The following is a 19,350-nucleotide window of genomic DNA, read 5'->3' as shown; positions in this document are numbered from 1 at the left end:
CAAGCAATGGAGCTTAAGAGGGTGACAGGCCGGCTTGAGTCCTCGCCAGCTTGCCGACGATAAGGTGTATGGTACCGTAGGGATTGCCAAGTCTATCAAGGCTAGAAGGCCAAATTCTAGATCATCGTAGAATAAAGTAAAGAGCCTGGATTTGGCTATGAATAGTTTTAATCATTGTTTCTATTTTTTTAAAATTAAATCTTTTGTTTGTAAGCATTGTTGTATCATTGATAAAGACTGTTTAAATGAACAATGTGTAAGGCCATTAATTAAGGAACTTGTTATTTATGTCAAACAGTGTGGTTTGATTAATTAAAAAAACAAATTGATGCGTGAGTTGGGTGGAAAGTGGGAGGAATGCCCTAACGGTGGCAACATCCTATGGACAGGTGGACCCGATTAGTCGGGTAGCTTTCCAGCAAATTAATTGAAGCGTCTACGTTAGATAAATAAGTCCCTAGGCAACCCTACTCTAGAGGACTAGGTCAGCGGCTGTGCCTTACATAGATGAGGAAAAAAGCGTTGTTTCTAGAAGTCAAGAATAGAGGTTGCCCGAGTTAAGATCGATCACTCTATGAGTGGTTTGATTTTAGGAATCCTTTAGAAAGACCACGCTCCCCCTACAGGATAGAACTAGGTCTTACCTAGTTCTACTATTAATATCCTTGTATCTTACATGGTCAGGGTGTCGACGAGTAGGAAATTATCCCAAGTTAGACTTAGTAGACTATCAGAAGGTTTCCCCTATTTAGGAAGGGGAGGACCTTATATATATATTTATACATAAAAAAATAAAAAAATCACATGGGATGAAGAATGTAGGGATAGGTCAAATTTAAGATCACTCCAAGATAATTTGACAAAGTCTTATGAAACCGGGACAAAAACATCGAATAAACAACATTTTCATCACTTCAATGTATCAAATGAGGAAGTGAGATTCACTCTCTCATTCTAATGATTGTGTCTTGTACCTTCAACCCCCCCCCCCCCCAAAATCTCTTCTCCTCTATTTCTAACAAGCCTTCAAATCACTACCACACAAACTCACAAAATAAAAAAATGTAAACCTACTTGGGATTGCTTAACCCAAAAAATAATAAGAAAGAAAGAAAGAAAGAAAAAATGCATTCACTTGTAGAAATCCCCACCTCGTTTACTAACTTCATCATTTACTTACTAACTTTTCCCGTTTCTTCCAGAGGAACAATGACCATTGAACATTCATGCAACACCACGTGTCAACAAGTTCTTCTTAAATCTCCCTATAGCAAAGTCTTCTGCAGGAGGAAATGATCGAGAATGTAAAACCATTTTGGGGTTAACAGGAGTTGCCACTATAGTTCTACATCAACTAGCAAAGATGAAGACATCAAAATCATGTATGATTAATCTATGAAGCAACGGTGTGTCCAAAGCTACAACTTAGACAAGTGTCTGAAAATGGTTTAACAAAGTATTTATGGCAATTTACCACTCTAAAATCATGTGGCAATAAGCTAGAATGGATTCCCTATAAATGTACTGTGTGGCAATAAGCTAGAATGGATTCCCTATAAATGTACTTTATGCATGTATTTTGAGATCAAGCATTGTATAAGCAATAGGCCACTTCTAAGCCTTGGACACCCCATCAGCCACATTAAGTGTGTGTAAATACTTATGGCCTTGTATATAAGTCATTTTCTCCCATAATGCAATTGAGTCTTGCTCTTGTTAATCCTATCTCTAATCTTCTTCTCTAATACATGTTAGTGAGTGCGTGTGAGTAGTGTGAGGTGAGAGGAGGGACAAGGATGCTCTCTCCCATTGTTTAATTGAAACTTGCTCTTGCTAATCCTCTCTCTAATCTTTTTCTCTAATGCATGCTAGTGACTATGTGTGAGTTATGTGAGGTGAGAGGAGGGACGAGGACACGTACTCCAATGTGATGGTGTGACAATGCTCACGAACGGTGACAAAAACAACTACCCAAGGATGTGTGGAGCTCTTGAAGCAGTGTGCTTGAACTCAACCATTGGAAGGATCCCCCCGAGAGACAGTGGTAGCTTGCTAAGGTGATATCTTGTCAATCTATTCCTAAGAGAGGCCAAAGTGGACAATAACACCACCTAAATCTATGGATCTTGAATCCCCAACACTTGAACTTGACCCTACTCTAAATCTTCCAAGATTTGATGTATGATTTAAAGCGTTTAGAAATATCAAAACAATTGAATCCCAACTTTATCCATTTCATAAACATAATCTCATGAACCTTAAAATATGAAAATTGTTAGGTCAACCTACATTACAAGCTCATGACCCTTAAACTATGGAAATTATCAGGTTGACCTACATTATAAGCTCATCTTGATAAGATTCTTTTCATGCAAGACATGAACATTCCATGTTTGGGATACTTTTTAAACATACAATATACATGTAAACTAACCCCCTTGGCTACAAATTCTTTGTGATTGATTTTGTGTTAGAAGAAGCAAACTTAGTTTTGTAATGGGAATGGATTACAAATGAAAAACCGTGCTTCACAAGCATATAATCACCTTAAAGGTCCTCAACACAAGATATGGTGATACCATTTTGTGAAAGGTCCCGACAAAGATCTGTATGATGTGTGCATAAAAGGCTACTACGCTCCTCCCAAAAAGCGTCTCAACTTGAGAACTTGTGTTCTCCATTGGATGCCCTTCTCGACATAGCATCTATCCCTTCAACTCCATTCTCACCATCAAAAGAATCGACTTCTACCTCTAACTTTACAACCTCCCACTCTAGAATATGTCCTTTCTTCTTATACCTTGTCAAAACCAGTGTTTGTCAGGGTAACCCTCTACAACCTTAACTTCACAACCTCCCACTCTGGAATATGTCCCTTCTTCTTATACCCTATCGACACCAGTGATACATATTGAATCTTACCACCATGGCATTGGATAACAGGACCTCATCCTTTGTCCCTCCTCTCACCTCATACCACTCACTAGCATGTATTAGAGAAGGTAATTAGAAAGAGGGTTAGCAAGAGAAAGACTCAATTGCACAATGAGAGATTATGATGGTAATTAAACCATTTGGGTTCCCAAAGCCATCAAGGAAAGAACAGCCTCACCACCGACTTCTTCTGTGCCAAGAAGAAGCATGCCCATGTCTCTAATGGTGTAGTGTCTAAAGCAACAACAAGCAAATCACAAGAACCCTCTCCTAAGGTTTGTGGTTTAAATTGCTAAAAACCCATATACTCAATAGCAACTATAAATTTATGAAGTTCTTGGTATCTCTATCATTTACACATAAAAATTTATCAAGCCTAACCATGGACAAATGTTGATGAAAGGATAATATTGATGAAGATAAAAGCAAGATAATTAACAAAACTTTGAGTGAGTCTAGGTAACAATATTAGTAAGAGAATTGCAAAACTTATATCATGAACATGAAATTTAAGGCATGAAATAGGGTGGTCTGCATTTTATGATACATATTTATGCATGGATAGGTCATTAAAATGTATTTTACTTGTCTAAATCAATATACTTGTATTTTACTTGTCTAAATCAATATACTAGGGTGCTCTACATTTTGTTATACATATTTATGCATGGATAGATCATTAAAATATATTTTACTTGACTAAATTGTTGTAATTTAACTATTGTGTTTTGTTTAGATGTTGATGTATTAATGTATTTGTTTTTTAATGCATGGAACATCATAATCGAATGACAAAGGATGTTGCGTGGCCAATCATAATAGATAATCTTGTCAATCATTTCAAAACATACATGCTATATGTACATATGATAAGATTAGAATTAGTTCCACATGGGGACAAAATTTTCATAGTTATTAATATATGACATATGATGATGAGTTTGAGGCTTGGAGCATATATTAATACTACATGGATGCATGGTAATATGTATGGCTGTTTGAGTTGTCTTGACACAGAAAATCAAAGTGATAATTTTATTCCTTTGAATTTACATGTATTTTATATGAAAACTCTAACTCACATATGGTATCCATTCACTATTCAAACATTTTGTGAAAATGCCACAAACTATGTTGTAATGCCACCGATGCCACTAATTAATACACAATAGCAAAAATGATATAGATGGTTCTACTCTGGCAAGATATACTTGACTTCTAATTATCTTTAAAATTTTGAAGGGGTTGAAACAAACTGATGCAAGAAAATGTCCTCTTGATAAGGAGAAAAAAACCCTCAAAATATCTTTATAGTGAAGCTTTTTAGAAAGTCTATATTTGGCTTGTAGAATATAATAAAGTTACAATAAATGGATGTTTATAAGGGAGAAAAAAGAATTGCATAATATAGTGAATACAAATTGACCCTTTGTCAAAGAGATAAATTTCTTAACTGAAATTGGTCCTAGTTGTTAGGCTTCCCAACTTGAACATGGAGCCACAATGTTGTGAACCGGTGGTATATATTCCTATGAAAAAAATAGATAGAATTACATAATATAATCAATACAAATTGAACCTTGTCAAAGAGAGAAAATTCTTAAAATTAGTCCTAGTTGTTAGTATTCACAACTTGAACATGGAGCCACAATGTTGAGAACCATTGGTATATATTCCTATGTTATAAAAAAATGTAGTTAAAGCCAATCAAAATGTAGAAAAATCCTTTCCAAATGATTATAATTGCAACAACCCAGGTGTTAAATTCTAGCATTGGAATAAAGAAACCAAATTTTGTGAATGCATACCTCCATTTTAGCAATGAGCTCCTTTGGGTTTGAGGCTGAGATAACCATATGCCTTGACCTTGACTTGATGAACCCCTCCTCCATAAACTTGTCAAATAAGTTTAGTAGTGAATTGTAATATCCATCTACATTCAGCAACCCCACCTGCATTTATATTTAATGTACTTATTTTCTTTACACATTCTATTTTCATTAATTGATTTCTTTTGATTTTATTTCCCTTTTTACCGGCTTGTCATGTATCCCCATATGTGACCATGTTATTATCTCCATAAACTCTTCAAGTGTGCCATAACCTCCTGCTATGAAAATTAGATAGCTTTGATTATCAAAGGTTGAGTAGGAAAAACACATCATTATATGTACTCTATATGAAAGATTTAACAATTTGAGGCAAAATTTATACTGATCAAAAGAACATCACATAGACATAAAATATGATTGAGAAATACATCAATTTCACAAATAGATTTAGAAGAGCATAGATAACATAAGCATAATTCTCAATTGTCCAATTAACTAAAAACGTGCACGTACTCTTAAGTTGATAAGCTAGGAGGGGCTTTTCTATATTAAGAAATAGTGGGTTCTAGAGAGGGGGATTAGGGATTCTATATATCAATATAGAATACTACATATATTCAAGTGATATTAAGTTATTCAATTTTAAGCATGCTACATTAATAGTGGGATCGTTATATGTACTCTTTCAAAGAGCCAAACTTTAAAGTCATTTTTTGACTAAATAAAAGGGCATCACATAGTCATGAAATATAATTGACAAATAGATTAATTTTAGTAATATCTTGAAAGGAGCAAAGATGGCATAAGTATAGTTCTCAATTGTAACCAATTAACTAGAAACATGCAGTTCTAGTGACTCGTACTATTGAGTCGAGGAAGTTTGGAGGGATCTTTTGTCAAGATAGTGTGTGTTATGCATGTGTGTGTGTGTTATGCATGTGTGTGTGTGGGGGGGGGGTAGGGAATCTTTATATCACATTCTTAACTACCAAATGCATTCAAGAGGACCTATTAGTTCATTAATTTTTGAGAATTTCAACACACTCCTCTTCTCACTTTTGAGGCTTAAAGTTTCTCCATTTACATATCTTGCTACCTTTTCTATTTAAAATCCTTTATGCATGTAAATGTTAACTATTTAAAATGATGTTTTGAATAAATGTATTGTATGGCTAGAAGAAATAAATTGCTAGTTTCTACACATGCACAATAGGGTGGAGGGGCCCTAGGATCATAAAGATGTGATGGATTACGATGCAATTGAGAGGAAGAACAAAGACTTAATAGGGAACAATGAGTGTCATCAACAACAAGGGCTAAGAAAAGCAAGATATGTAGCAAGCATAATGTCCATATAGTCCCAATAGCATATAGCCTATTAAGATTATGGTAAAATAAATTCATAGGAGTGCCAAAAGTGGCATCACTATTATGAACATCATTTAGTTCCTTTACATGTGTCCTACTCACCCATTTCAAGCTTTGAATCATCTTGGTGAGACCGCATTATGTCTTTGTTCACCTTACCATCCGCACCATATCATGTCTCCATCTTTTTATCCTTCTCCATAGTGCTCATCAAGTTAATTTTAACGCAAAATCAATTGGATCCAATAGGGACTCAATTAGTTTCAATTGAGATAAAATTGTATCCCATCATGCCAAAATTTAAAAAAATGATCTAGTTGAGTAAAAGTGAAATTAGATCTAATTTTATTTCAATTAGAGAATAAAGGATTCCATTTTATCTCAAGTGGTTTTTTCAATTAGGCCCAAATCAATTAGGATAAATTGGGCTATGTTCAAATTTGTTATGTGTAAAAGTATTAGATCAGTGTTCCACCTTTGATATTGTTACTGTGTATGCATAGGAAGCAACTAGCTCTATTTAGTAAGGTCTCCTTTCATCGAAGGAGAAATCGCTTTATGTTTTAAGCACTATGGATACCCAACATATTCTGGTTATCATGCCAAATAGTGTTCAAGAGTGGGTTACTTTGATCGGCTCCCATGGTGGAGCCTTGTACACCATCTTTCCTATTGCTATTCCACCCCTACCTCGGCCTCTTCGGCTCTAGCATGTCAATTTACATGTATCCTTGGGTTAGGTGGTTAGGTGGTATTGGGAAAGCTCCCACAATCTTGTTCACATCATCACCCACCAAGACTGTTAAATTCCCTAAGTTTCCTTCTTGTATAACAACATGCCTCTCATGTACTCCTAGAACTTTGGGATCAACATTGCATCTTGGTGCAAGTTTTCTCCAAATTTTCTTTTGACAAAGCATCGTTGCCTAAGAGAGGTGCTATGAGAGTGATTAGGTCTTCCCGAGGCTCCTCAAGAATAGGCTTGAGAGGTGGCACACCCTCCTCCATTGCTTCTTGAATTTCTCTAGCATTGCCTCGTGTAGCCAAATCCTCTTCATGCCTCAATCCACTGAGGCTGCAAGAACCTTCCCCATGCATTGCCGTACCGAAAGCACATCTCTCGGGCTGACTCCCCCCCTACAAAGATCTAAGATGATCTTCTCTTGTTTATGCCTTCTAAGATGGTCTTGTGCTTCCCTCATTCTTCCCTCAATCTCTATCTTCCTAGAGGTGGGGAAATACATTGCACCCGCCGTCCTTTGGGCACTTATAGGATCCCTTTAAATTCTAGGAGTAAGTTGTACCACGGATTGAGGATTGCTTCCCCCTGGTAACTATTTCTCCCTCAAATGTTTCCATGTATTCCCAAACCTTCTAGTGCTTACTTCCCTATCTAAGCTCAATGGTTGTATAGATATAGAGCCATCCCCTTCTCCACATAGTTCATCAGTCTCATTCACTGAGTGGAAAACAATCATCTTCCCTTTTTTTTTTAATGTCCACACATCTCCTCTCCCACCAAGGTACTCTCTCTCACTTCCTCTTCCTCATTGCATTATGCTTTATTTATGTATATGTTAATAATGAGAGTTTTTAATTTTTATTTTGTTAGTTTGGTATCTTTGGTACCTCTCTCTCTCTCTCTCTCTCTCTCTCTCTCTCTCTCTCTCTCTCTCTCTCTCTCGTTAGGATTTTTTAATCTATTATTATAATATTACTATTTTTATCTTCTTAATCATTTTCTTTATGTAGCTCAAAATTTGAATTTACTTCTACTTAAGAAGAGTATAAGTTCTATGTTAAGTGTCATATTCTCTTTGTTTTAATACTAATATGCATTTGTTTTTCTTTGTTCTTCCTTTTTTACTCCATCATGATATATGATGTAGTAATTAATGATAAGAGAAAATATGAATCTCCCTTCATTTCATCCTCCTCCTCTTTCCTACTTCTTCCTTCTTCTTTCTTTTTCTCTTTTCCTTCTTCTTCTTTGTCTTCTTGTGAATTTGAATCGTTTGGGATAAATGGTTGTATGGCAATGCCATTACAATGCTTTTTTCTCTAAATTGTGAGGGTTATAATACTTTTATAGCAAGGGTAAAAGTGAAGGTTCAATTAGAATCTTGCAATGGGATGAGAGTGAGGCTAATAGCAAGTTTTCAGAGAAATTCTAATTGTAGAATGGTTACTATTCGGTGATCTAGTTGAAGTGATTAACCATCTATTAAAAGGGCTATCTCTTCAAATAGGAATTTTATGATATTGTATTAATTTTTAAGAAGTAGTATTCCCTTAGAAGTGTTACTTCTTTAAAGTATCATTATTCCATAATTATCAAGTTTTGATAAGTTGGATTGCAAAATCAATTTTAATTTAAACTTTCATAAAAGTAAGTTCACAATTTAATAATGAAAAGATTGTGCTGCTTATAGTGAATAAAAAATAGACTACATGAAATTGACATATTGTTGTAAATTTCCCATGTATGTAGAATGCGTAAACCCTATTATGTACACACTTCCTTTTGTGTAAGTATAGATGGAGAACTTAAAACCCTATCACGTGCTACTTTTATGCAAAGGAATGTATTCTCCCCTTTTTTGCTTGTTTTTCTCCACTTCCACTCATATCTCATCTATGGGAGGGAGAGACAATGGGCTTATGATGATAATAATGCAATTAATTTAAGCTTGGTGTGAATTTGTGAGCCTATTGAACTACTTTAGGTAACTTAATATTATAGATTCAGATCCATATATGAATAAAAAGCATCCCTCTTGTAAAACAAAATGGTTATGTGTGGCAATGCCTTTGGGAGGGTTTTTTTTTCTCTAAATTAGGTGATCCCAAACAGAGTCCCAACATGAATAAAAAGCCTCCATCTTGTAACATAAAATGGGTTGAATGTGGTCCCTTTATAAAGCTTTTTTTCTCTAAATTATGAGGGTAATGGATACTTTTATAGTAAGGGTAGAAGTGAACGTTCATTTAGCATACAAGAGCGCGGTTGATAGCAAGTTTAAAGAGAATGTAGAATGGTAGCTATTTGATATTCTAGTTGATAGCAAGTTTAAAGAGAATGTAGAATGGTAGCTATTTGATATTCTAGTTGAAGTAAGTACCCATCTGATAAAAGAGCTGCCTCTTCAAACAAGACTTCTATGAGATTAGGCTTATTTTGAGGACATAATATGGCATTAAAAGGGTTACATATTTTAATTACTACTATTCCATAATTATTAAGTTTTGATAGTTGCAAAATCAATTTTAACTTAAACTTCCATAAAAAGTAAGTCTACAATTTAAGAATGAAAGGATTGTATTACTTGTATTCAATAGTGATTAAAAAATAGACCACAAGGATATTAGGAATATTTCCATGACACAATGTTGTAAATTTCCCATATATGAAATTTCCCTTAGTTTAATAAGTGTAGATAGATTACTTAAAACCCTATCAAATGCTACTCTTATGCAAAGGAATGCATTCTCTAATTTTTTGCTCCCTTTTCCCCACTTCCACGCATATCTCATCTATGGGAGGGAGCTCAGAGGGAGAGACAAGAATATATTAATAGTTATTCAATTAACTTGAGCTTTGTGGAAATTTGTGAGCCTAGTGAACTCTTCCAATCAGGTAATGTAATCTTACCTTGAAATTATGATAGATGATCCAAATATGAATAAAAAGTCTCCATCTTGTAAAATAAGTTTTGTTCACCTCTCTCTCTCTGTGTGTGTGTGTGTGTGTGTGTGTGTGTGTGTGTGTGTGTGTGTGTTGTGTCTCTCTTTGGGCTTTTAGGTTTTGGAGTTCTCTCTTTTATGGGGCATCATAGAGTGTGTAGGTTGGTGACATCTCCTCGAGAGTTGATAAGTTTTGGAAGAGTTTGTGAATATACTTTTTGCAAGGAGGAGGAACAAGTACTTTGGGGTCCACCTCTACGAATGTTATTGTAACATGACATGTGTATTCACCTTAGAGGTATTAATATACTTTTTCCAAGGAGCAAGGTAGAGTACGTTGGGGCCCTTGCTAAGGTGGTTACAACATGACATGCATTCACATCTAATGGAGGGTATTTTTATTGAGTGGATTTATAATCTTTATATACATTACAAATCTATTTGCATTAAAAAATACACAAGATTAGATCTTTACATGTTGTATTAAGGAGTGTATTACATGGTTTATGTTGATTCTATGGGTATATTATATAGGGTTTTGGAAAAGGTAAGTAAATGTTTTGAAGAGAGGGGCCTCCTTTATGGGTTTTAAAGTTAAGGCCAAAAGAGCGGGTACGTGGGTGGGTGTGTGTGTGTGTGTGTGTGTGTGTGAGAGAGAGAGAGAGAGAGAGAGAGAGAGAGAAAGAGAGAGATGGTTTAGATGTGTGAGGGGGAAAGTTTGGGGGGGTAGGATGGACGGGAAAGAGAAATTGGGATGGTAGAAGCTTAATGCTTTTTACTTTAGCCCATTTCATTAATAAATAATATGAATTCAGAGTAAGTGAGTACATATATGATTTAAGTTTCCAGTATGCTTTCATGCCATGCTATGTTTAGGGGCATGCAAGAGGATTCATGAGCTTAAGGTTATATTTGGCTAGAATATTTTCATGCGAACCCTGATAAATACTTAGGGTAGTGGGTAATTTACGATTTGAGTTGGAGGAACCTGCCTGGAAGTGCGATGAAGGCATCAGCCAACCGCGCCATTTCAGCCTTGCGCTCGTGCATGTCGGCCACCACCCTCAGCTCCCCACTCGTGTCCCCAGATATCTGCCAGAAAAAGAAAAAAGAAAAAAGAAAAACCATTTATTCTAATAGTATATATACACCTTAATTTTTTATCATCATCACCACCGCGGCTGCACACTCAGGAGGCGTTTCACTCTCTACCGTGGTTGATCATAACAAGATTAGTCACTAACACAGGTACTGATTAACTATAGCAACCATTAATCACCTCATGAGCCATCAGCGCCTTCGGTATCACCCTGCGATGCAAACACCATACGTTAGATTAATTTAAGCTCGATTACCACTTAATCAAAGTAATTTGTGAGAATGAATATGTAGTTGGCGCGGTACCCTATGACACGGCAGCCACCCCCGTGAACAGCTTTGGAAATCAGGCCCATCAATCCAACGCTCCCTCCCCCGTAAACCAGCTCCATCTTGCGCTCCACCTGCAGCGGACTCATTAGCCATAACTTCTCAAAAGCTACAGAATGCAAAATCACAGCATTTCGAATTGATAAATACCAGCTCTTTTCCCAGCTCCAATGAAGCGTCGCTGTATGCGCTTTTATTTCCACTGCTGCTCCCGCAGAACACACACACTCGTTTGAAGCTGCTGGACGTCGGAGTGGCCCTTCTCTCCTCCATATGAGCCAGGCGTCGGCTTATCAGCCTCATAGAACTGCAAACAACACGCAAGCTTAATTTATACTGGCGATTGCTTGATCGCTTAGGTTTAGAAGGATCTACTATCGCTAATTAGTATCAGAATTAAGCGGTATGCATGCACCAACGAAAATCTAATGGAGTAGGCGTGAATATGTGCATGAATTTGGATGCAATTACTGCACATGGCCGGCGACCTATAATGCGTGAAGGTCTGAAAAGCTTTGATTGGATGGTAGTGGGGTTAATACTAAAGAGAGAAGAGGTGGAGCAAGGCACTGATAGATTTCGTTAGCGACGAGAAAGGCAGGTAAGGAAAAAACCATGGCAGCATTATTATGCACACTCCTCACGTGGCGTCTCACACCTGTTCCTCCACGTCATTCTTTTCCTTACACATGAGAGAGGTATATATGAGCCTCAAGGTCTCTTTCCCATAGGGTGTTTTAATGTTAGCCACTTTTCTTTGCTTTTTTCTGTGAAGGAAGACTCTTCAAAATTTACCTTTTTTTTTGACGGATGGGGTGCCCCTTCACAATCATGGGATGGACAAATTTTTTAAATGTATTTTATAGACTTAGTGTAATTTTTTAGGGCCTTGAAAACCGATTGCTATAGATCTTTAATGGTGAAAATGCCCAAAAATGGGCATGATGGTTATCCAAAAACACGAATGGATGTGTGACTCAACAACAACTAACACCAATCTTGTAGATTTTTGAGTGTTTTTCCCTAGCCTTCCATGGGCAAGCACTAAATGTGTTACGTGTAAAGCTACTTAGGGTCTTAAATATATGCATGCATCTTTTTCCCTTCTATATGGCATTTCCACCCATAACTCATAGGTGTGTTAAGTAATTTTCATTCATAATTACAAGGTACAATGTATAGCAACATATCCCTACAACACACAACTTATAAGTGTGTAAAGAGCCTAAGTACTTTCCATTCATAATTACAAGGTACAATGTATATCAACATATCCCTACAACACACATCCATCACCTATCATTTATATTTTCAATTCCATTTTCCATGTGCTCGTCATGATTTGGGTCACTAGAATCTTCATAGTTCAATTTTGACCAACTCATTTCTCCAAAAGAATAAAAGGTGTAGGCTCTTGCACAAGTGTTTATGTCACTTTATTCCCTACCAATGAGTTGTGACTTCAAACCACAACATCTACTATCTTACAAGTATATGGAATATTTCATCAACTATTATCTCCCCTAGACTTAACAAGCATGCATCGGCATGCTCTCTCTCTCTCTCTCTCTCTCTCTCTCTCTCTCTCTCTCTCTCTCTCTCTCTCTCTCTCTCTCTCTCTCTCTCTCTCTCTCTCTCTCCACACACACACACACACACACATAGAGACACTTTTTTAAAAATAATATAACAAACAATCTAAATCTTGAGAGCTATTTATACTTCCACTTATGGTTGTAAATATCCAATGAATATGAGTATAAGACTCTTATTTCAAATTAAAGTGCCTCAATGTAGACCTCAATCTTCATTATTTTTAATTCTATAATGATAACTTTGTGTTTTTAAGAAACCATACATGTATTTTATAAGTAAGTTCATTACATAACTTTTGCAATTTAGACGCATGTTAGAAGAAATTCTTTACCATTACATATAAATTAGCATCAAAATGTTCGTCCACTCACTAGAGTGATTCAACATGTGGTCATAAAGAATATTATGTAGTTAAAAATAAAGTGTGTAGTATCATTACTATAACTCTTATCTTTTATGTGCCCCACGATGTGTAACCATGTCGTAAGTGCACACACCTTTTTAACTTATTAATATGTGATGGATAAAATCTAGGTGAACTTACAAGGGCCACCCTGCAGTATTGTAAATCAGTCATAGAAAGGGTTTTACTAAATTAAACAAAATTAAAGAATCGAAAAAAGAAATGAATATATTTAACGTCTCAAAGTGAATTTCATTAATCAATTATTTAACAATTTCAAACATGGACACATAAAAGAGAGCACATTCTTTAATCTCCACTTCTTATAGGTAAAACTTTATCATCTTAATTAAAAGAACTTAAATTATACACTACTTTTTTATAACTTTATTCTATGTGGATGAAAGCAACTTACAAATTAAAGTCAAAAGTTAAGAACAAAGAGATTATTTTATGTTTCTTTTATTAGTGAGGTTTAGTTTCTTGTTTACATTCTTACTTTAAGCTTTCACTTTTTTGAAAGGAATGGCTTCTCAATAGCTTGGGTGTATTAACACTACCACAAGCAAAATGAGCTTTCACCTTTTTTGGAAAGGAATGGCTTCTCAATAACTTGGGTGTATTAACACTAATACAAGAAAATTGAGTTATGTTTTGTAACGGTGTAGAATTAACACTATACTAGTAATGATACAATGTGAGGGGATCAAAGTGGATCCTCAACATCTATGATTTAGAGGTTCTGCACATTGGTTGCTTGAGGAGAGTTATATTTTGTGGAGTTCCCAGGGCACTTAATGAATCTTTTTTATGGACTTACCCAAGAAACTTGGGAATATTTCTTTTTTGTGGACTTTCCTTGACACTTGTAGAACATTTCTTTTTTTGGAATATTCCTTTTTCCATTAAATTTATGCTTTTTAGCTAATTATAAAAAAGGTGTCTATATTGTATATAGTGGACCTTTTTCTATATGACCTAAAAAGTGAGTGTAAAATTTTCACTCTATTAAAAAATAACAATTAAATTTAAAAAGTTTGGCAAAATTTAAGGCCTTTTAGTTTATTTAAATAGTTGAAGAAACATCATTTCATATGTTTTTTTTAAAACTAAACAACAAAAAATTATATTTTGATATCGACTTGTATAACTTTAATTTAAGAATCAAATAGATATTTCATGACCATTGTGTTATCCTGGTTTTTTTTGTGCAATGAAGTATCATCTTTTATACTTTATAACTACTATAAGGTGATCAAGGCCTCTTCTTTGAGTTTTATCTCATAGACTTTGGTTTTTCTAGGTAAAATGAAAGCATCTAAAGTTTACATGTTTTGTCAACGATGCTACTTTTTGTCAATATAAAAATGTGATAAATAAAAACGTTTAGCTAGAAAAACATTAAGATAGGTATACGAGAGATTTATCACAGTTTCATGAATACATGTAAAGACAAATGAACATGCTCACAATGTTAAGGTAGGACAAACATGTTTTTTACATCTTGCCATAGGTATTACCATAGTTTGGTGAAGTGGTGAAATTTTAGTGTGAAACGATTTTGTAAGTATAAAACATACATACTATATTAGTTTAAAAAATATTTCAGATGTACTTTATATAGGAGACACTACTATGTTCTGACGCCTGTCGTCTCGCACGGCATCGGAATAAATGTCTATATAGGTGTCTATATAAACGTCGAAAATAATGTCAGAAATAACGTTGCTATATATGTTGAAAAAATCATCGCTATACACATAGGAATAAAGGTCGAGAATTTTTTATTTATTTTTTCCTTGTTTGTATCATAAACAATATATATGTTTCTTTCTCACTTTTATTATATTAAAATGCTTGTAAAGTTAAATGAAACTAATAAATACATTACCATCAAATCATAACATGTGAGATTATTCAGCATGTTTACAAAATCAAAGTTGATCATTATCAACCCTCTCATCTTTAAAAAGATCATTAGCTCCAAAAATATGTATTTCAAGGAAAATCCCTCCATCTTCAAATCGTGTGGGAATAGATGATGCATCTATGTCGGCCTCTAAATCTTCTAGCTCTTTGGCTTTGGTTCCTCATTTGTTGTTGCTGGCTCTTTGTTAAGATCATCGTCTACAGTGTCTGAAACATTTGATGTGTCTGATTGTCGATCTCTATACCTTCGTCTAGCCCTTGCTCTTGCTGTACTTCGACATGTAGTGGAACTTGATCTTGCTGGCCCACACCAATCTCTACTTCATCTTCGTCTATTTCCATGTTTTCATATATTTGTTTATTATGTGGTGCCACTTAGATTACAAACCACCATCTGTAATGATCATAGGTTTAGGGTTTGTTAATATTTTGTCTTGATGTGTTTATGTTTATTTTCATAGGAGCAACAAGGTTGTGTAAATCAAAGCAGTAAGTTGCTGTTTATTTCTTGTTGTTTTAATCTTTATTTGTTGTTTAAAATTTAACATATATATTTATTAATCATACAGTCTAGTTTTATTAATTTAGATGTCTTCAAGGAGGAGGAATATCAGTAATATTCACACAGTGGTGGAGGTGTTTAACAAGAGAGATGTGATGAAGGTAACTGGATCCCTGAGATGAGTACAATAAGTTAAATTGGATTTTAATGCAACCAAGTACTCATGGGCAATTTCAAGGTCAAGCTCAAAGATGTCATAAAACCCAACAAGCAATGGAAAGGTAGAATCATAGAGTTCAGGAGACACACAAATGATATGAGTACAATAATAGAGGCTTTCATTCAACATGTTTATATGCACAAAGAGATTTGAGTACATCATGATAACTTCAGTGAAAGACATAAGCCTAACATTAAGTTTATATCTCTGTGCTTTGCATTCTTATGCTTTGAGTCCATGGTTATTAGATAGAGTTTTAATACAAGCATGTTTGTTGCTTGCAGTTTTATATCCATCCACTCTGCATGACTGGTAGAATGTAGAATGTTTTAGTGGAAAGCTAAATGTTTTACATGAAGAGATAGGTGCCTTGATCTATGACAACAAGAGTACAAGTGAATTGGCATCTCAGAATGTTTACTTTTATGATTCAGTGTATAATGTGGAGAGACATAGTTCTAGGGTAAAGATAAAAACTGATGTTCATGCTACCACATGAAACCATTCACAGGCTCTAGAGATGTGCATCTAAGTTGGTTTGTACCATTTGGTTTGTTTACACATTTGTTTGGATCCTGTGAAGTAGTTAAGAAAACTAAGATTACTTATTAATGCAAGTGCCCATCTGAGGATTGGATGACTCAGTTACTGGGTGAGTCATAGCATCTCAAAAGAACACACCATGATGATATCATTGAGTGTAGAATTACTGTGTCAGATGTTACCTTTAGGTAAGATTGCACTTCTATGATTGTTGATGGTTTTTATTCATAAGTACTTCATTGCAAGACACTGATTGTTGATTGTTGATTGTTGATTTTATGTTTTTATGTTGGTTGTTGTTTATTTTTTATGACAGGTACTTCATTGCAAGACAAACTTTGTGCATTCGTGGCGACTTCTACGAGAGGAGGGGAGTGGCTTAGCTTGGACCAAGACATGTGAGATGGCACACATTCAGCACTCATTGATGTGGTTATTCTTTGGGAGGGTCATGACGTAGAGAGTCATTGGCCCCTTAGTTTTGTGTTAATGTAGAGAGTCATTGGCCCCTTAGTTTTTTGAGGCAGAAAATCCAACTTATGTCCAATAATCCCCCTTGTAATTTCTATTTTAAGTTGGATGGTAGGAAGGTTGGGAGTCGAAGTGAACATTTCAAAACATGCAAGCAATGTGTTGCTCCACACATCCTTGAGATTGTGGAGTCAATGTAATTCTTATTCTTCCAAGTGAATATAAGAAGTTGTTTTTCTAAAAGTGTTGTAAATTTAATTTTTCTTCATTTTCATAAAGTGTTGTGGTTTTTTAAGTCTATTGTGTTTCAAACCCCTTAATATGTAAGAAAATAATAATAAGTATAAGTAAGTACAAATGTAAATATAAATATTATATTTAAGTGTAAATAATAATGTAAGTAACTCTGTAAATAATATAATATTATAATAATAATAATATATTGTAACATGAAATAGAAGTATGATTTATTATTTATTATATTTTAATGAAGTGTCCCTTATTTACTAGAGTATAAACATAAGGTATAAAAATAATAATAATAAGTAAGTAACTATGTAAATAATATAATATAATAATAATAATAATATGTTATAACATGAAATAGAAGTACGATTTATTATTTATTATATTTTAATGAAGTGTCCCTTATTTACTAGAGTATAAACATAAGGTATAAAAATAAATATAAGTTTATAGATATTTGTAAGTAATATAATAAACACAAGTATAAATTTATTAAAAATATTATAAATTTAAGTGTAATTATAAATATGAGTATAAGTTATAGATCAAACTCATTTATACTATCTATTCTCTAGCTCTCCCTTTGTGTGCTAGCTCTCCCCACTACCCATCATGGCTGCCTCCCCTGCTTTTGCCCCACGTGGTTTGGCAGCACTCGCTATGCTCACCTTGGGGACCAGATCTACCCTAGGTTTTGCAAGAGTTTAGACCTCGAGGGGCTGTCATCTCCACCTTAGACCCAAACTCCACCTTGCTAGCTACATTTTACTATGCAATGGATGACTGCACCTACTCTATCCCAAAATCCACCTTGAGTTGGATTCCTTTGGAGTTCCTCTTCAACATGAAGAGTGGATCCAACCACAAGAAGGTGGCGAACAGAGCTCTAGCTCATGTTGGACAAGATTTCCACACTATCGCTGTCCCAACCTCCTATGAAGAGCACATCCCACTCGATCTCATTAAGCGGGATATTGCTTTTGCCATTTACATCTTGAACTCTGATGTTCAAGAGCAAGAGGATGATGACATCCAGGATCTCCGAAATACAGACACAGAGCTAGAGAAGACCACTCTAGACCTTGTTGTTGAGGCCGTAGAGAGCTCTCGCATGGCACTTACATCCATCCAGCCTGATGAAACCCAAAGTCACAACCCACCACTAGCTTCATTGAGTGCCATCACCATCGAAGGGGTGGAGTACCTCCTCATGCAGGATGTGTAAGATCTCTTGGACTTCAGGGAGGAGGAACTATATAGTATACTTGTACGAGTTGCCAGTGATTATTTCCTCAACTTTGATTACCAAGAAGCCCTACCACAAGTTGATGAGGTAGGGCGATATGATGAAAGTAGTGTAGATGATATCTCTGCTATCATTACCGTCGAGAAGCAGATTGAGAATGCAGCTCCTCAATATAAGATCATAGATGAAGAGTTTGAGCGCCTCTAGAATTAACTCTTCAGACCTGGCCCACATCATGCGACACATGTGGTCCAGAGCCGGACGATGGCAGACCCATTCCAGGAGCAGAACTAGAGGCACCCTTGCAGAAGGAGCTTGTTGACGAAGCAAAAAAGGAATCTCCTTTTACCAGTTGCTCCCCAAATTTGATATTTAGGGCCTCTAGGGCATGTAGACCCCACATGTATGATCCCATGCCCGTCAAAGGCTGGGAAGTGTACTATCTGAAGGCTCGTGTGGGAAGCCCTGAATCTGTAAAAATCAGGGCTTCCCACGACGCAAGCCTTCGGACAGTGTACTTCCCAGCCCTTTGATGGGCATGGGATCATACATGTGGGGTCTACATGCCGTAAAGGCCCTAAATATCAAATTTGGGGCCATTCTAAAAAAAATCATCCTCTCCCATGCATTACATGATCGATGCTGACATCAATTTATTTTGTAAAAAATTTGTGTATCTTGTGAATTTGTATTGAGGCAGAGTGGAAGATTTGGGGTCCAAGGAAGGGTTCAGGACTCTGAACTCAAGGAGTACATTGGCAAACTTGCGAATGATGTGATAGTCTTCCACAAAAGACTTGCTCTCCAGGGTATGTGGAGAACTTTTTGAAGATTAAAGCACTTACAAAGGGTGATGCATTCAAAGTTATTCTAACTAAATCAAGTTTGAAAAAAGTTGTTCTACTTCAATACTCCAAGTTACTTTACTTGTTCTCGACTCAAAGGTCA

General features: G+C 35.5%; 1 protein-coding gene across 2 annotated transcripts; it reads right to left on the bottom strand.

Annotated features, from left to right (window-relative positions):
* Positions 1 to 4,193: 4,193 nt before the first annotated feature.
* On the bottom strand, positions 4,194 to 11,882 carry LOC147640458 (cytokinin riboside 5'-monophosphate phosphoribohydrolase LOG1-like). 2 transcript variants are annotated; one of them, XM_086780831.1, is made up of 8 exons: positions 11,735 to 11,882; positions 11,397 to 11,553; positions 11,223 to 11,320; positions 11,098 to 11,128; positions 10,811 to 10,910; positions 4,971 to 5,044; positions 4,743 to 4,886; positions 4,194 to 4,463 (listed from the first exon to the last, which is right to left on the bottom strand). In XM_086780831.1, the coding sequence occupies exons 2-8, from the start codon at positions 11,547 to 11,549 to the stop codon at positions 4,407 to 4,409; spliced, it is 657 nt and encodes a 218-aa protein (XP_086636957.1). In that variant the 5' UTR covers positions 11,550 to 11,553; positions 11,735 to 11,882; the 3' UTR covers positions 4,194 to 4,406. The 2 variants fall into 2 exon arrangements, with proteins under 2 accessions (XP_086636957.1, XP_086636967.1); XM_086780841.1 differs by having other exon boundaries at positions 4,971 to 5,041.
* Positions 11,883 to 19,350: the final 7,468 nt, after the last annotated feature.

Source organism: Cibotium barometz, chromosome 3 (assembly GCF_041138505.1).
Source record: "Cibotium barometz isolate CiBa-2024 chromosome 3, ASM4113850v1, whole genome shotgun sequence".
NCBI lineage: Eukaryota > Viridiplantae > Streptophyta > Polypodiopsida > Cyatheales > Cibotiaceae > Cibotium > Cibotium barometz.
Note: the sequence above shows the minus strand (reverse complement) of the source record. Positions and strands in the feature narration are given on the sequence as shown.

Coding starts and splice junctions, on each gene's coding strand:
- LOC147640458 (XM_086780831.1), bottom strand. CDS start 11,549: ATGAGGCTGATAAGCCGACGCCTGGCTCATATGGAGGAGAGAAGGGCC. Junction 11,129..11,222: donor GGTGGCTGCCGTGTCATAGG/GTACCGCGCCAA, acceptor TTTGCATCGCAG/GGTGATACCGAAGGCGCTGA. Junction 4,887..4,970: donor TGGGGATACATGACAAGCCG/GTAAAAAGGGAA, acceptor ATATAAATGCAG/GTGGGGTTGCTGAATGTAGA.